Here is a 19956-nt window from a genome sequence, read left to right as displayed (position 1 = left end):
AACCCAGTGTGTATTAACTCTGCAACCCAGTGTGTATTAGCTCTGTAACCCAGTGTGTATTAGCTCTGTAACCCAGTGTGTATTAACTCTACAACCCAGTGTGTATTAGCTCTGTAACCCAGTGTGTATTAGCTCTGTAACCCAGTGTGTATTAGCTCTGTAACCCAGTATGTATTAGCTCTGTAACCCAGTGTGTATTAGCTCTACAACCCAGTATGTATTAGCTCTGTAACCCAGTGTGTATTAGCTCTGTAACCCAGTGTGTATTAGCTCTGTAACCCAGTGTGTATTAGCTCTACAACCCAGTGTGTATTAGCTCTACAACCCAGTGTGTATTAGCTCTGTAACCCAGTGTGTATTAGCTCTGTAACCCAGTGTGTATTAACTCTGTAACCCAGTGTGTATTAACTCTGTAACCCAGTGTGTATTAACTCTACAACCCAGTGTGTATTAGCTCTGTAACCCAGTGTGTATTAACTCTGTAACCCAGTGTGTATTAACTCTGTAACCCAGTGTGTATTAACTCTACAACCCAGTGTGTATTAACTCTGTAACCCAGTGTGTATTAACTCTGTAACCCAGTGTGTATTAACTCTGTAACCCAGTGTGTATTAACTCTACAACCCAGTGTGTATTAACTCTACAACCCAGTGTGTATTAACTCTGTAACCCAGTGTGTATTAGCTCTGTAACCCAGTGTGTATTAGCTCTGTAACCCAGTGTGTATTAGCGCTGTAACCCAGTGTGTATTAGCTCTGTAACCCAGTGTGTATTAACTCTGTAACCCAGTGTGTATTAGCTCTACAACCCAGTGTGTATTAGCTCTACAACCCAGTGTGTATTAGCTCTACAACCCAGTGTGTATTAGCTCTGTAACCCAGTGTGTATTAACTCTGTAACCCAGTGTGTATTAACTCTGTAACCCAGTGTGTATTAACTCTGTAACCCAGTGTGTATTAACTCTGTAACCCAGTGTGTATTAGCTCTACAACCCAGTGTGTATTAGCTCTGTAACCCAGTGTGTATTAACTCTGTAACCCAGTGTGTATTAACTCTGTAACCCAGTGTGTATTAACTCTGTAACCCAGTGTGTATTAACTCTGTAACCCAGTGTGTATTAACTCTGTAACCCAGTGTGTATTAACTCTGTAACCCAGTGTGTATTAGCTCTGTAACCCAGTGTGTATTAACTCTGTAACCCAGTGTGTATTAGCTCTGTAACCCAGTGTGTATTAACTCTGTAACCCAGTGTGTATTAACTCTGTAACCCAGTGTGTATTAGCTCTGTAACCCAGTGTGTATTAGCTCTGTAACCCAGTGTGTATTAGCTCTACAACCCAGTGTGTATTAACTCTGTAACTGTAACGGTTTTCCTCCTCCTCTTCATCCGAAGAGGAGGAGTAGTGATCAGACCAAAATGCAGCGGGTTTTGAAAACATAATGAATTTATTAACTGCCGAAAACGAACACGAAAACAAACACTTGGAATGACTACAAAATAACAAAACGAACGTAGACTGACCTAAAACATGAGAACTTACATATAACACGAAGAACGCAGGAACACGTACAGACTATAACAAACGAATGAACAAACGCTACAGTCCCGTGTGGTACGAACAAACATACAGTCACGGAAGACAACCACCCACAAACAAACAGTGTGAACAGCCTACCTTTATATGGTTCTCAATCAGAGGAAACGTCAAACACCTGTCCCTGATTGAGAACCATATAAGGCTAATTACCAACAACCTAAACATAGAAACACAAAACATAGAATGCCCACCCCAACTCACGCCCTGACCAACTACACACATACAAAAACAACAGAAAACAGGTCAGGAACGTGACAGTAACCCAGTGTGTATTAGCTCTGTAACCCAGTGTGTATTAACTCTGTAACCCAGTGTGTATTAGCTCTGTAACCCAGTGTGTATTAGCTCTACAACCCAGTGTGTATTAACTCTGTAACCCAGTGTGTATTAACTCTGTAACCCAGTGTGTATTAACTCTGTAACCCAGTGTGTATTAGCTCTACAACCCAGTGTGTATTAGCTCTGTAACCCAGTGTGTATTAACTCTGTAACCCAGTGTGTATTAGCTCTACAACCCAGTGTGTATTAGCTCTGTAACCCAGTGTGTATTAGCTCTACAACCCAGTGTGTATTAGCTCTACAACCCAGTGTGTATTAGCTCTACAACCCAGTGTGTATTAGCTCTGTAACCCAGTGTGTATTAACTCTGTAACCCAGTGTGTATTAGCTCTGTAACCCAGTGTGTATTAGCTCTGTAACCCAGTGTGTATTAGCTCTGTAACCCAGTGTGTATTAGCTCTACAACCCAGTGTGTATTAGCTCTACAACCCAGTGTGTATTAACTCTGTAACCCAGTGTGTATTAGCTCTGTAACCCAGTGTGTATTAGCTCTGTAACCCAGTGTGTATTAGCTCTGTAACCCAGTGTGTATTAGCTCTGTAACCCAGTGTGTATTAGCTCTGTAACCCAGTGTGTATTAGCTCTACAACCCAGTGTGTATTAGCTCTACAACCCAGTGTGTATTAGCTCTGTAACCCAGTGTGTATTAACTCTGTAACACGGTGTGTATTAGCTCTGTAACCCGGTGTGTATTAGCGCTGTAACCCAGTGTGTATTAACTCTGTAACCCAGTGTGTATTAGCGCTGTAACCCAGTGTGTATTAACTCTGTAACCCGGTGTGTATTAGCTCTGTAACCCAGTGTGTATTAGCTCTGTAACCCAGTGTTTATTAGCTCTACAACCCAGTGTGTATTAACTCTGTAACCCAGTGTGTATTAGCTCTGTAACCCAGTGTGTATTAGCTCTACAACCCAGTGTGTATTAGCTCTACAACCCAGTGTGTATTAGCTCTGTAACCCAGTGTGTATTAGCTCTACAACCCAGTGTGTATTAGCTCTACAACCCAGTGTGTATTAACTCTGTAACCCAGTGTGTATTAACTCTGTAACCCAGTGTGTATTAGCTCTGTAACCCAGTATGTATTAGCTCTGTAACCCAGTGTGTATTAGCTCTGTAACCCAGTGTGTATTAGCTCTACAACCCAGTGTGTATTAGCTCTACAACCCAGTGTGTATTAACTCTGTAACCCAGTGTGTATTAGCCCTACAACCCAGTGTGTATTAGCTCTGTAACCCAGTGTGTATTAGCTCTGTAACCCAGTGTGTATTAGCTCTACAACCCAGTGTGTATTAACTCTGTAACCCAGTGTGTATTAGCTCTACAACCCAGTGTGTATTAACTCTGTAACCCAGTGTGTATTAGCTCTACAACCCAGTGTGTATTAGCCCTACAACCCAGTGTGTATTAGCTCTACAACCCAGTGTGTATTAGCTCTGTAACCCAGTGTGTATTAACTCTACAACCCAGTGTGTATTAGCTCTGTAACCCAGTGTGTATTAGCTCTGTAACCCAGTGTGTATTAACTCTACAACCCAGTGTGTATTAACTCTGCAACCCAGTGTGTATTAACTCTGTAACCCAGTGTGTATTAGCTCTACAACCCAGGGTGTATTAGCTCTGTAACCCAGTGTGTATTAACTCTGCAACCCAGTGTGTATTAGCTCTGTAACCCAGTGTGTATTAGCTCTGTAACCCAGTGTGTATTAACTCTACAACCCAGTGTGTATTAGCTCTGTAACCCAGTGTGTATTAGCTCTGTAACCCAGTGTGTATTAGCTCTGTAACCCAGTATGTATTAGCTCTGTAACCCAGTGTGTATTAGCTCTACAACCCAGTATGTATTAGCTCTGTAACCCAGTGTGTATTAGCTCTGTAACCCAGTGTGTATTAGCTCTGTAACCCAGTGTGTATTAGCTCTGTAACCCAGTGTGTATTAACTCTACAACCCAGTGTGTATTAACTCTACAACCCAGTGTGTATTAACTCTACAACCCAGTGTGTATTAGCTCTGTAACCCAGTATGTATTAGCTCTGTAACCCAGTGTGTATTAGCTCTACAACTCAGTGTGTATTAGCTCTGTAACCCAGTGTGTATTAACTCTGTAACCCAGTGTGTATTAACTCTGTAACCCAGTGTTTATTAGCTCTACAACCCAGTGTGTATTAGCTCTGTAACCCAGTGTGTATTAACTCTGTAACCCAGTGTGTATTAACTCTGTAACCCAGTGTGTATTAGCTCTGTAACCCAGTGTGTATTAGCCCTGCAACCCAGTGTGTATTAGCTCTACAACCCAGTGTGTATTAACTCTGTAACCCAGTGTGTATTAGCTCTACAACCCAGTGTGTATTAGCTCTGTAACCCAGTGTGTATTAGCTCTGTAACCCAGTGTGTATTAGCGCTGTAACCCAGTGTGTATTAGCTCTGTAACCCAGTGTGTATTAACTCTGTAACCCAGTGTGTATTAGCTCTGTAACCCAGTGTGTATTAGCTCTGTAACCCAGTGTGTATTAGCTCTACAACCCAGTGTGTATTAACTCTGTAACCCAGTGTGTATTAGCTCTGTAACCCAGTGTGTATTAACTCTGTAACCCAGTGTGTATTAGCTCTGTAACCCAGTGTGTATTAACTCTGTAACCCAGTGTGTATTAGCTCTGTAACCCAGTGTGTATTAGCTCTACAACCCAGTGTGTATTAACTCTGTAAACCAGTGTGTATTAACTCTGTAACCCAGTGTGTATTAGCTCTGTAACCCAGTGTGTATTAGCTCTGTAACCCAGTGTGTATTAACTCTACAACCCAGTGTGTATTAACTCTGTAACCCAGTGTATATTAACTCTGTAACCCAGTGTATATTAACTCTGTAACCCAGTGTGCAGGGATGGAGTGAGTATATGGGGTGAAGGAGAGAAAAAAAACTGAATGCTCAGTGGCGCGACAGGAGGTGGGTGAGTGAGAGAAGCAGGGAGACTGTGGACAGAGTCAGGGACAGGAGGTGGGTGAGTGAGAGAAGCAGGGAGACTGTGGACAGAGTCAGGGACAGGAGGTGGGTGAGTGAGAGAAGCTGGGAGACTGTGGACAGAGTCAGGGACAGGAGGTGGGTGAGTGAGAGAAGCAGGGAGACTGTGGACAGAGTCAGGGACAGGAGGTGGGTGAGTGAGAGAAGCAGGGAGACTGTGGACAGAGTCAGGGACAGGAGGTGGGTGAGTGAGAGAAGCAGGGAGACTGTGGACAGAGTCAGGGACAGGAGGTGGGTGAGTGAGAGAAGCAGGGAGACTGTGGACAGAGTCAGGGACAGGAGGTGGGTGAGTGAGAGAAGCAGGGAGACTGTGGACAGAGTCAGGGACAGGTGGGTGAGTGAGAGAAGCAGGGAGACTGTGGACAGAGTCAGGGACAGGAGGTGGGTGAGTGAGAGAAGCAGGGAGACTGTGGACAGAGTCAGGGACAGGAGGTGGGTGAGTGAGAGAAGCAGGGAGACTGTGGACAGAGTCAGGGACAGGAGGTGGGTGAGTGAGAGAAACTGGGAGACTGTGGACAGAGTCAGGGACAGGAGGTGAGTGAGTGAGAGAAGCTGGGAGACTGTGGACAGAGTCAGGGACAGGAGGTGGGTGAGTGAGAGAAGCAGGGAGACTGTGGACAGAGTCAGGGACAGGAGGTGGGTGAGTGAGAGAAGCAGGGAGACTGTGGACAGAGTCAGGGACAGGAGGTGGGTGAGTGAGAGAAGCTGGGAGACTGTGGACAGAGTCAGGGACAGGAGGTGGGTGAGTGAGAGAAACTGGGAGACTGTGGACAGAGTCAGGGACAGGAGGTGGGTGAGTGAGAGAAGCAGGGAGACTGTGGACAGAGTCAGGGACAGGAGGTGGGTGAGTGAGAGAAGCAGGGAGACTGTGGACAGAGTCAGGGACAGGAGGTGGGTGAGTGAGAGAAGCAGGGAGACTGTGGACAGAGTCAGCATAGGGTCTGGAGAAGTGGAAGATGAGACTTGACTGGGGTGAGAGGTAAAAGGGATAAAAGTAACTCTGTGCAAATAAACTACGACACTGCCTGCGGTTTGATAGTTACAACTTATAGCGCCTTGACACTGTAAGAGAACACAGTGTTTGGTCTTACAAAGCTGCCCTTAAAAGTTGGTTGCTATCTACGTTGGCAATCTCCTCCACGCGACCCAGAAGGCACCTGCGGTGCATTCCTAATTATTTGTTTGTTGACTGACAGCGGTTCATCAGAGATGTGGGCCTTTGATAGGAACATTTAATTTAGCTTTACGTCGATTCCTCCTGCTTGGCAGGTTGTCAAGAGTGACCGCTGAGTCGTCCCCCGTGGGAAGCAGGGAGTGAGGGAGTGAAAGAGAGAGAGGGGGAAGGGAGTGAGAGAGAGAAAGAGGGGGGGAGTATATGTTTCAGGAGATGGAGGAGGAAAGGTCTTCTGGCTCCCTTTACAATCGTTTTTATTAGGCTGGCCACGTATAAATCGATATTAAAGGAGTGTGTCTGAGGATGTCCATGTGGAGTTATACAGATGTAGGATCTTAATTTGAACCAGTTTCCTACAGCAGGAACATAATTCTGCAGCAACAGGAAATGTGAATTATTATGTGGATTATAATTAATTGAAATTTTTGTTGGGATTGACCATTTTTCGTAAGGTAAAAATAAAGTCTGAAATTTCAAAGTGGAAATTACAAACTTCAGAAGCCTTTTAAAACCTCACACTACAAGTTGAACATTTCTTATTTACAATGACGGTGTACCCCAGACGATGCTGGGCCAATTGTGCGCTGCCCTATGGGACTCCCAATCACGGCTGGATGTGATACAGCCTGGATTCGAACCAGGGACTGCAGTGACGCCTCTTGCACTGAGACGCAGTGCCACCCTGGAAGTTCAACAGCAACAGAGTGATCAAGTTAAAATCCTACATCTGTTCGAAGTTTCCAAAGTTTTGACAAAGTAAATGAGGTGTGTTTTCTGAATGCCTTATTCGACATCCGTGCTCTAAAAACCTGCGACGGAGGCCACACGTCTGCTCTGTCTGGACACGTTTGTTGTCGTCTCTCAAGCTGTTAAAATACTCAATCTTTGACACTGACAGAAGTGTTTACAAAGTTCCTTTGTCCCAGCCGCCTTGTTTCGCTGAGAAGATATTTCAGAGAAACTGATCTTCAGCATCATCCATTGTCTTGCCATGTCTCTCGCATTCCGCAGACATAGTCCACATTCTTCAACTTTAAAAGAACACCAGACCCACTGCCAGGCCAATGCAACCTCTGCCTTTTCCTTGGCATAACTCGTTGGACTCTCCGGGAGACCAGTGAATAACTGAGTACAGCGAGAGTTCACAGGGTTTGAAGAGTCAAATTAGTCGTTGAACTTGGAGGAAAACGCTCCACTACAGCCTCCAATCGTCTAATAGGTTGTGGCGCTCACGTTCAGAGCTGCTGCCGAGGGGTCAGGTACCATACCAATCTGTTCTGCAGCTCCTGTCATGGGGGACGTTTTAAGTGCTTTACCTCAGCAGCACAATGAAGTTTCACTTGTCTGTCTCCTACTCTTCTCCATGACTGACTCCATAACATTATCTCAGTCTAGATAACCTGATGAGGTTGACGGAGGTGAAGACTGAAATACGTTTTTTTAAAAGGAGCAGGGGCAGTCTTGCATGCTGTCAGCAGGTCACTGGTGTCTGATAAAGAAGGCCCAGAGGGCAGGAGACAGTGGGCACCTGTGTCTGTGTGAAGGATCAAGCTGAGCTTCTTTCTGGTGTCCAGGTTGAGTGGGACAGAAAACATCCGATCTGACCATCTCTAACTCTACTGAACCAGTTGATTCTGAGAAAAACCCTTGCTACCCATAGAACATTGTCACCGTCACAATGATAGCTTCTCTTTTTTAGGATCTGCGACCGCAATGATAGTGTGTGGGCATGGTCGTAGGGGGAGGGAGAGCATCGGGGTTGAACAAGTGGGTTGAGAGAGATTTTGGGATGATTGTGCAGACCTACTCCTGAACTAAAACGCATATTCAATAGAGAGTGCTTCACAGTCCAGAAATATGCTTTATCGGGCTTCATGCAAGGATGTTTCTTCAGCTGGTCTTTCCACTGAAAGGCCTCAACGCCAGCTCCTACTATGCAAACACAGTAGATGAAACACACGGTAATCTATTTCTTTCTCACCAGAATAAAGTGCTAACCTCTTCCCTGTAATGGCCAGTCAGTGGCAGTGACATGGGGAATAAGAATGAAGAAATGGCTGATATTCGCTCTACTTGAACTTCATTACCGTACATGTCAACGTGCCCTGGGATATCTGGATGTTTACTTTGACCTGTCAGTCATATTCAGTACCCTAGCAAGAGTTGAATATTTATGAGGCAAGACAACCTGTACATATAGTGACAGTTGAGAAAAACACATTTCAAATCTATGGCTCTCTGGTGTATAAGGGTGGTTTACAATGGGGGAGCAAAACAATCTGTAACGGAATTACTGCAACTATCGGAATACAGTCCAATACAGTACAGTACAATACAGTACAGTACAGTACAATACAGTACAGTACAGTACAGTACAATACAGTACAGTACAGTACAGTACAATACAGTACAGTACAGTACAGTACAATACAGTACAGTAGAGTACAGTACAGTACAGTACAGTACAATACAGTATAGTAGAGTACAGTACAATACAGTACAGTAGAGTACAGTACAGTACAGTACAGTATAGTAGAGTACAGTACAATACAGTACAGTACAGTACAGTACAATACAGTATAGTAGAGTACAGTACAATACAGTACAGTACAGTACAATACAGTATAGTAGAGTACAGTACAATACAGTAGAGTAGAGTACAATACAGTACAGTAGAGTACAGTAGAGTAGAATACAGTACAGTAGAGTACAATACAGTACAGTAGAGTACAGTCCAATACAGTACAGTAGAGTACAGTACAATACAGTACAATACAGTAGAGTACAGTAGAGTACAGTACAATACAGTACAGTAGAGTACAGTACAATACAGTACAGTAGAGTACAGTACAATACAGTAGAGTAGAGTACAGTCCAGTACAGTAGAGTACAGTCCAATACAGTACAGTAGAGTACAGTCCAATACAGTACAGTAGAGTACAGTACAATACAGTACAGTAGAGTACAATACAGTACAGTCCAGTACAATAGAGTACAGTAGAGTACAGTCCAGTACAGTACAGTAGAGTACAGTCCAATACAGTACAGTAGAGTACAGTCCAATACAGTACAGTAGAGTACAGTACAATACAGTACAGTAGAGTACAGTACAATACAGTACAGTACAATACAGTACAGTAGAGTACAGTCCAATACAGTAGAGTACAGTACAATACAGTACAGTACAATACAGTACAGTAGAGTACAGTACAATACAGTAGAGTACAGTACAATACAGTAGAGTACAATACAGTACAGTAGAGTACAGTACAATACAGTACAGTAGAGTACAATACAGTAGAGTACAGTACAAGTACAGTACAATACAGTACAATACAGTACAGTAGAGTACAATACAGTACAGTATAGTACAGTGCAGTACAGTAGAGTACAGTCCAATACAGTACAGTAGAGTACAATACAGTACAGTAGAGTACAGTCCAATACAGTACAGTAGAGTACAGTACAATACAGTACAGTAGACTACAGTGCAGTACAGTACAGTACAGTACAGTACAGTACAGTAGAGTACATTAGAGTACAGTACAGTACAGTAGAGTACATTAGAGTACAGTACAATACAGTAGAGTACAGTACAGTAGAGTACAGTACAATACAGTACAGTAGAGTACAGTACAACAGAGTACAGTAGAGTACAGTACAATACTGTACAGTAGAGTACAATACAATACAGTACAGTAGAGTACAATACAGTACAGTAGAGTACAGTACAATACAGTAGAGTACAGTACAATAGAGTCCAATACAGTACAGTAGAGTACAGTACAATACAGTACAGTACAGTAGAGTACATTAGAGTACAGTACAGTACAGTAGAGTACATTAGAGTACAGTACAGTACAGTAGAGTACAGTACAGTAGAGTACATTAGAGTACAGTACAGTAGAGTCCAATACAGTACAGTAGAGTACAGTACAGTACAGTACAGTAGAGTACATTAGAGTACAGTACAGTACAGTAGAGTACAGTAGAGTACAATACAGTACAGTAGAGTACAGTACAATACAGTAGAGTACAGTACAATAGAGTCCAATACAGTACAGTAGAGTACAGTACAATACAGAGGATAAGTGTCGAGCAAAAGTGTAAAGATCACAGCAACCATACGTTCAGCACTATATTCAAGGTACTTTATTGTAGTCCGCAAACGGGGAAAAGCATGAACAGCTTGACATTTGAACACCCCCCCCCCATTTGAACGGATCATTGGCCAGACAATCTGCTGAAGTCCCACCGCAAGGCATGGAGGGTAAATCAACACAGTCTGGTCCCTACAACATATAGCACACTGCATTACCATAGCTGTCCACACATTTCTGACCACTTTAGTGACACACACACACACACACACACACACACACACACACACACACACACACACACACACACACACACACACACACCACTTCTAAAGGGCCCATAATCTCCTTCTGTTTTGAATCATAGATACAACCCCCCCACCACCACTCTCTTGCAATCATCCTCCCAGAAGTAACCTGGTAACATAATGGAATATACACCTTCATTTCCATATGGATGCTACTACCACAGTATCAGCCCTTTTTACTGTACAAGAGGGGTGAGTGGAGTGGGCAAAAGGGGAGACACTTTTCTCCTTATTTTCCCGGACGCTAGCCAGAAGAGGTGCCTAGCAACCTTCCCGTTTCCTAAGGAGCAAAACAGATGCTGGTGTAGGCAGGCATCTCTATAGGGACAGTCCTGTGTGTGTGTGTGTGTGTGTGTGTGTGTGTGTGTGTGTGTGTGTGTGTGTGTGTGTGTGTGTGTGTGTGTGTGTGTGTGTGTGTGTGTGTGTGTGTGTGTGTGTGTGTGTGTGTGTGTGTGTGTGTGAAACAAATGCTGATGTGAAACATTGTAGGATAAATAAAGGGGGGTATATAAACTACACTACAAAGTGAAACCGCAATCAGGCTACCCTAATGTATTCACCCCTGCTCTTTAATATATCGGTATCGTTGCCTTCCGTGGACCCAAAACACAAAGTGGTTGCTATAGAGAAAGCCAAGAGTGGCTTAAGTTGTTACTGTGCTGACGTGCACCTTTGTTCTCCGGCATCCAATTATGTGTTTTGTAATTTAATTTGCTGCAATCTTGTTGCGCTTCCAGCATTTTTATACGGTGTGCTTTTGCATTTCAGTGTCTTGAAAACATACAGTGACTCTGCAGTCGGTCTGCATAGACTTTCAAGTCACATTGCATTTCTCAGGGCCCTTCTATTAAACTCCAGTGCAAAACAGTTATAATGCTCCAAGGGATTTTAACTCTCTAGTAATCAAGTCTAAAATAATTACGCCTTCGATACACTACTACATATTGACCGTTCGACCGCCTCGCCTGTATTAAGGTAGAATTTGTGGAAATGAGTTAATAGGTTTGAATGAGAGGACACAATAACCAGACACGGCATGGGATGACGATGGATTAAACCTCACCAGCCACGTTGCATCCACATACATGTTATTCAATCATTTTACCCACACATACATGTTATTCAATCATTTTACCCACACATACATGTTATTCAATCATTTTACCCACACATACATGTTATTCAATCATTTTACCCACACATACATGTTATTCAATCATTTTACCCACACATACATGTTATTCAATCATTTTACCCACACATACATGTTATTCAATCATTTTACCCACACATACATGTTATTCAATCATTTTACCCACACATACATGCTATTCAATCATTTTACCCACACATACATGTTATTCAATCATTTTACCCACACATACATGTTATTCAATCATTTTACCCACACATACATGTTATTCAATCATTTTACCCACACATACATGTTATTCAATCATTTTACCCACACATACATGTTATTCAATCATTTTACCCACACATACATGCTATTCAATCATTTTACCCACACATACATGTTATTCAATCATTTTACCCACATATACATGTTATTCAATCATTTTACCCACACATACATGTTATTCAATCATTTTACCCACACATACATGTTATTCAATCATTTTACCCACACATACATGTTATTCAATCATTTTACCCACACATACATGCTATTCAATCATTTTACCCACACATACATGTTATTCAATCATTTTACCCACACTGAAATTTTATTCAATCATTTTACCCACACATACATGTTATTCAATCATTTTACCCACACATACATGTTATTCAATCATTTTACCCACACATACATGTTATTCAATCATTTTACCCACACATACATGCTATTCAATCATTTTACCCACACATACATGTTATTCAATCATTTTACCCACACATACATGTTATTCAATCATTTTACCCACACATACATGTTATTCAATCATTTTACCCACACATACATGTTATTCAATCATTTTACCCACACATACATGTTATTCAATCATTTTACCCACACATATTCATCATTACCAATGCTATTCAATCATTTTACCCACACATACATGTTATTCAATCATTTTACCCACACTGAAATTTTATTCAATCATTTTACCCACACATACATGTTATTCAATCATTTTACCCACACATACATATTATTCAATCATTTTACCCACACTGAAATTTTATTCAATCATTTTACCCACACATACATGTTATTCAATCATTTTACCCACACTGAAATTTTATTCAATCATTTTACCCACACATACATGTTATTCAATCATTTTACCCACACATACATGTTATTCAATCATTTTACCCACACATACATGTTATTCAATCATTTTACCCACACATACATGTTATTCAATCATTTTACCCACACCGCTCATGCGCATGACCGAGCGCCTGCATAGCTAAGCGCTAAAATAGAACTTCAGGAACATACAAGCCCTCATGGATGCTTGAAAGATTATTTTTTATTATTTTATTTAACCTTTATTTAACTCGGCAAGTCAGATAAGAACAAATTCTTATTTACAATGACGGCCTACGCCGGCCAAACCCTAACCTGGACGACGCTGGGCCAATTGTGCGCCGCCCTATGGGACTCCCAATCACGGCCGGTTGTGATACAGCCTGGAATCGAACCAGGGTCTTTAGTGACACCTCTAGCACACTAGCCTTAGACCTCTGCGCCACTCGGGAAAGACTATGGGACTCCCAATCACGGCCGGTTGTGATACAGCCTGGAATCGAACCAGGGTCTTTAGTGACACCTCTAGCACACTAGCCTTAGACCTCTGCGCCACTCGGGAAAGACTATGGGACTCCCAATCCCGGCCGGTTGTGATACAGCCTGGAATCGAACCAGGGTCTTTAGTGACACCTCTAGCACACTAGCCTTAGACCTCTGCGCCACTCGGGAAAGACTATGGGACTCCCAATCCCAGCCGGTTGTGATACAGCCTGGAATCGAACCAGGGTCTTTAGTGACACCTCTAGCACACTAGCCTTAGACCTCTGCGCCACTCGGGAAAGATGAAAGACCACTATCTAAAATCGAACTAGGTTTCCCTTTTTATATGTTGATTAATCATGGAAGTAGAGAAACACACTGTTTTTTTATGACTCCTGGTAAAAATTAGACAAAGAACCAGCTAAAAAGAGGCCCATATGCATGTCAAATAAAATAACAATGCACTGTTCATCTCCTAGGACAAACTAGTTAGCAACAGCTAACTAGCTAAATGTACATGAATGTTTCAAGTGTGTTTCGACCTGCCATCAAATTAATGTAGTTGGTTCACGGTTGGTTTTGATATTTTAACCTGTCATGATGGTGTTGGTGTGGATGGACAAAATCAACATGCACGTGATGTTACTCACCTCTTGACTTTAACACATTTATAACACTTTTATAACACATTTTTAACACTTTTATAACACTTGCATTGTGCATTGACCACAACTGAATGGCCACTAGACAGTAGGATAAACGTACCTGCCAGTCATTAATTGACTCCTGGAGGGGCTACAGAGAGGCTGCACATAGTAATTCTCCAGTTTCACTCCCTGCGCTGCCAGCCTGTCCAGAGTTGGGGTTCTGATCTCGGACCCATGGTAACCAACATCCCGGAAGCCTTGGTCATCAACCAGGATGAAAATGATGTGAGGTTGAGTAGTTGGACTGTCAAGTTCATTCACTCGGTTTTGCAAATTGCCATTCCGATTTTCCCATGACATCTGATAGCCACATGTTGGTGAAGTAAACGCGAATAAACTTGCCAGGACACTGAAGAGAAACATTTTCACCCCCTCGGTTTACGCTGCATCAAAACCAAAACATTCGAATTATTGTATCACTCTCTCGAAAAAATAAAAGCATTATTGTTTGCTACATTGCACATTGCAACAAAGTTGCTGGTTGTCATAATGGACACAGCGTGAGTGCAGTGACGCGCTGCACATGTTCCGGGATACAGAAGTGGGTTCGCATTGTTCTCAATAGACTATTCTCCTACTCTAGACAAATGATAGCGTTTATGTTCGGAAGCCGACGATATACCAGTCCAGTCACTTCAAATTCTGCAATTAGTATCTTTGAAGTCACCTAAACGTTCATCTAAACTTGTGGAATGTAAAACACATCTTTCCGTCGTAATGTTTTATTCCTCGTTTGAAACGTGGTTCTTACCAAAGTCATTGGATTTACGTCCCTGTCATGCTCTGCAAACAGTCCAAAAAGCAATCACGAACCTCATTGTTTCGTCTGGGACGTGGGACATCGCTCGACAGGTTGGTTTTTGGAGCTCAGTTTCTTTCCATCCGAATGGTCCTCCTCTCTCAGCAACGGCGAATCTGCTTTTCAAGAACCACCCTGACATGCCAGCACGCACTGCCAGCTCGGGGGGCTGTTCCGTGTGTTCGCTCTCCACTGTCAACTGCTCAACACCGCAGAACTGAAAGCTCAATTCCTGCAGCATTTTGACACTGCCTCTGCGTTCTGTCATTTCAACATCCCTGTTTGACTCTCTCTCCCAAAGTCCACATATGTAAATGGGAGTTGGGCAGTGGGCTACGATAAAACATCTGCGTCAACCTATTGGGTTGTGAGTGACAGTGTCAATGCAAATAATGGGATCCATTTCAACTGTCTTGTCGAATAGAATTGATTTGTTTCCCCATAACTTCTAGTGGAAAGCAACATGTTTTACTTCTCTGGATTTTCAGACCTGCAAGGAGTGACATTTGCATTGGCGATTTTAGCATGTACATCTTGGAGGGGCAAACTCGAACAAAAATGTTTTAGATGCATGCCAGCAAAGCCACTAGACAACACAACACAAACAATACACGAATTTCATTATAACGGTGACAAATGGTGCCCACAAACTGTTAGGGCCAACAGCAGAGTCCCAACACTTTACTATTGCTACACCTGGTTATCAGCGGAGCCTTGTCTGGCAGCAAAACAGTTAATTCAGCCTTATTTACTGCCTTAAAAAAACATAGCTGATATGGCTGACTTGACCTGTTAAGGATTAGCCCCTTTTTTTCAATTTTCGCCTAAAATGACATACCCAAATCTAAATGCCTGTAGCTCAGGCCCTGAAGCAAGGATATGCACATTCTTGGTACCATTCGAAGTTTATGGAAATGTGAAAGGAATGTAGTAGAATATAACACAATAGATCTGGTAAAAGATAATACAAAGGAAAAACCAACCGTTCTTTTGTATTTGTTTTGTACCATCATCTTTGAAATGCAAGAGAAAGGACATTATGTATTATTCCAGCCCAGATGCAATTTAGATTTTGGCCACTAGATGACATCAGTGTATTTGCAAAGTGTTAGACTGATACAATGAACCCTTGCATTTCTGTTAAAGATTTTGTATCAAGACTGCCCAAATGTGCCTAATTTGTTTATTAATAACTTTTCATGTTCAAAATTGTGCACTCTCCTCAAACAATATCATGGTATTCTTTCACTGTAATAGCTACTGTAAATTGGACAGTGGAGTTCAATTAACAAGAATTTAAGCTTTCTGCCAATATCAGATACAGTTGAAGTCGGAAGTTTACATACACCTTAGCCAAATACATCAGTTTTTCACAATTCCTGACATATAATCCTAAAAATTCCCTCTCTTAGGTCAGTTAGGATCGCCACTTTATTTTAAAAATGTAAAATGTCAGAATAATAGTAGAGAATGATTTATTTCAGATTTTATTTCTTTCATCACATTCCCAGTGGGTCAGAAGTTTACATACACTCAATTTGTATTTGGTAGCATTGCCTTTAAATTGTTTAACTTGGGTCAAACGTTTCGGGTAGCCGTCCACAAGCTTCCCACAATAAGTTGTGTGAATTTTGGCCCATTCCTCCTGACACAGCTGGTGTAACTGAGTCAGGTTTGTACGCCTCCTTACTCACACACTTTTCAGTTCTGCCCACAGATGTTCTATAGGATTGAGGTCAGGGCTTTGTGATGGCCACTCCAATACCTTGACTTTGTTGTCCTTAAGCCATTTTTCCACAACTTTGGAAGTATGCTTGGGGTCATTGTCCATTTGGAAGACCAAGCTTTAACTTCCTGACTGGTGTCTTGACATGTTGCTTCAATATATCCACATAATTTCCTGTTTCATGATGCCATCTATTTTGTGACGTGCACCAGTCCCTCCTGCAGCAAAGCACCCCCACAACATGACGCTGCCACCCCGTGCTTCACGGTTGGGATGATGTTCTTTGGCTTGCAAGCCTCCCTCTTTTTCCTCCAAACATAACAATGGTCATTATGGCCAAACAGTTCTATTTTTGTTTCATCAGACCAGAGGACATTTCTCCAAAAGTACAATCTTTGTTCCCATGTGCAGTTGCAAACCGTAGTCTGGCTTTTTTATGGCGGTTTTGGAGCAGTGGCTTCTTCCTTGCTGAGCGGCCTTTCAGGTTATGTCGATATAGGACTCGTTTTACTGTGGATATAGATACTTTTGTACCTGTGTCCTCCAGCATCTTCACAAGGTCCTTTGCTGTTGTTCTGGGATTGATTTGCACTTTTCACATCAAAGGACGTTCATCTCTAGGAGTCAGAACGCGTCTCCTTCCTGAGCGGTATGACGGCTGCGTCCTCCCATGGTGTTTATACTTGCGTACTAATATTTGTACAGATGAAGGTGGTACCTTCAGGCGTTTGGAAATTGCTCCCAACGATGAACCTGTTACGCCCTGACCTTAGAGAACCTTTTTTTCTCTCTTTTGGTTAGGTCAGGGTGTGACTGGGGTGGGTAGTCTAGTTTTTCCTTTTCTATGTTGGCCTGGTATGGTTCCCAATCAGAGGCAGCTGTCTATCGTTGTCTCTGATTGGGGATCATATTTAGGCAGCCTTTTGCCACCTGCTGTTTGTGGGATCTTGTTTTTGTGTAGCTGCCTGTGAGCAGCCCAGAACGTCACGTTTAGTTTTTCTTCTGTATAGTTTTTTTTGGTGAGTTTCATATTTATTAAACATGTGGAACTCTAAGTACGCTTCGCCTTGATCCATTCATTCAGACGAGGGTGACAGAAGGTAGGCCTTGAAATACATCCACAGGTACACCTCCAATTGACTCAAATTATGTCAATTAGCCTATCAGAAGCTTCTAAAGCCATGACATCATTTTCTGGAATTTTCCAAGCTGTTTAAAGGCACAGTCAATTTACTGTATGTAAACTTCTGACCCACTGGAATTGTGATACAGTGAATTATAAGTGAAATAATCTGTCTGTAAACAATTGTTGGAAAAATTGCTTGTGTCATGCACAAAGTAGATGTCCTATCTGACTTGCCAAAACCATAGTTTGTTAACAAGAAATTTGTGCAGTGGTTGAAAAATGAGTTTTAATGACTCCAAGCTAAGTGTATGTAAATTTCCGACTTCAACTGTAGATACAGGGCATTCGGAAAGTATTCAGACCCCAGACTTTTTCCACATTTTGATACGTAACAGACTTATTCTAAAATGGATTAAATAAAACTTGACATTCTTTGGGTGGTGGACCATTCTTGATACACATGAAAAACCCAGCAGCGTTGCAGTTCTCGACACAAACCGGTGAGTCTGTCACCTACTACCATATCCTGTTCAAAGGTACTTACATCTTTTGTCTTGCCCACTCACCCTCTGAATGGCACACATACACAATCCATGTCTCAATTGTCTCAAGGCTTTTGCACATGTGACATGCTGGTAGAGATTAGGTAAAACAGATTTAAGTTTCCCTGCATTAAAGTCCCCAGCAACTAGGAGTGCCGCCTCTGGATGAGCATTTTCTTGTTTGCTTATGGCCTTATACAGCTCGTTGAGTGCGGTCTTAGTGCCAGCATCGATCTGTGGTGGTAAATAGACAGCTACGAAAAACATAGATGAAAACTCTCTTGGTAAATAGTGTGGTCTACAGTTTATCATGAGATACTCTACCTCAGGCGAGCAACACCTTGAGACCTCCTTAATATTAGATTTGGTGCACCAGCTGATATTGACAAATAGACACAACCCTCCACCCCTCGATGCACGGACAACCCAGCCAACTGTATATTATCCATATTGTCGTTCAGCCACGACTCAGTGAAACATAAGATATTACAGTTTTTAATGTCCTGTTGGTAGGATAGTCTTGAACGGAGCTAATCCAGTTTAGTTTCCAGTGATTGCACATTGGTCAATAGTACAGATGGTCGAGGCGGGTTACCCACTCGCCGACGAATTCTCACAATGTCACACCCTGACCTTAGAGAGCCTTTTTATGTCTCTATTTGGTTTGGTCAGGGTGTGATTTGGGGTGGGCATTCTATGTTCTGTTTTCTAGGTTTGTGTATTTCTATGTTTTCTATGCCCGGTGCGCTATATGCCAGCTCTCCACAAGTGCCACGCTAGAGTGGGCATCCAGCCAGGGCAGATTGTGGCAGCTCAGTGTGCTTGGTCTCCGGTGCGCCGTTTCGGCCCAGGGTATCCTGCGCCAGTTCTGCGCACTGTGTCTCCAGTGCGCCGTGACAGCCTGGTTCGTCCTATGCCTGCACTCCACCCGTGCCGGGCTAAAGTGGGCATTCAGCCAAGAGGAGATGTGCAAGTGGTAAGCACCAGATCTCCAGTGCTCCCCCACAGCCCGGTTCGACCTGTGCCTGCGCTCTGGAGGTGCCGGGCTAAAGTGGGCATTCAGCCGGGAAGAGTGGTGCCAGGGATACGCACCAGATCTCCAGTGCTCCCCCACAGCCCGGTCCATCCAGTGCCTCCTCCAAGAACCAGGCCTCCAGTAGGTCTCCCCAGCCTGGTTCATCCTGTGCCTCCTCCAAGGACCAGGCCTCCAGCGACGGTTCCCAGTCCGGAGCCTCCAGCGACGGCCTCCAGTCCGGAGCCTCCAGCGACGGTCTCCAGCGACGGCCTCCAGTCCGGAGCCGCCATCGGGGGTCCCCAGTCCGGGGCCCGCAACGAGGGTCCCCAGTCCGGGGCCCGCAACGAGAGTCCCCAGTCCGGGGTCGGCGACGAGGATCCCTGCACCAGAGTTGCCACCAAAGTGGGGTGAGCCAGAGGTGGAGCGGGGTCTACGTCCCGCACCAGAGCCGCCACCACGGATAGATGCCCACCCAGACCCTCCCCTATAGGTTCAGGTTTTGCGGCCGGAGTCCGCACCTTTGGGGGGGGGGGTACTGTCACGCCCTGACCTTAGAGAGCCTTTTCATGTCTCTATTTGGTTTGGTCAGGGTGTGATTTGGGGTGGACATTCTATGTTGTTTTCTAGGTTTGTGTATTTCTATGTTTTGGCCGGGTAAGGTTCTCAATCAGGGACAGCTGTCCATCGTTGTCTCTAATTGGGAATCATACTTAGGCAGCCTTTTTCCCTTGTGTCAT

General features: G+C 43.3%; 1 protein-coding gene across 1 annotated transcript in view; it reads right to left on the bottom strand.

Moving 5' to 3' along the window:
* LOC120049474 (arylsulfatase J-like) overlaps nucleotides 1-14311 on the bottom strand; it is a 37713-nt gene extending 23402 nt beyond the window's left edge. The window contains exon 1 of the mRNA XM_038995738.1: nucleotides 14070-14311. Coding sequence (XP_038851666.1) covers nucleotides 14070-14311 — 242 coding nt within the window. The remainder of the gene's footprint in view (nucleotides 1-14069) is intronic.
* Between the last annotated feature and the right edge of the window lie 5645 nt (nucleotides 14312-19956).

The sequence above is a fragment of the Salvelinus namaycush genome, chromosome 6 (assembly GCF_016432855.1).
Source record: "Salvelinus namaycush isolate Seneca chromosome 6, SaNama_1.0, whole genome shotgun sequence".
Lineage (NCBI taxonomy): Eukaryota > Metazoa > Chordata > Actinopteri > Salmoniformes > Salmonidae > Salvelinus > Salvelinus namaycush.
Note: the sequence above shows the minus strand (reverse complement) of the source record. Positions and strands in the feature narration are given on the sequence as shown.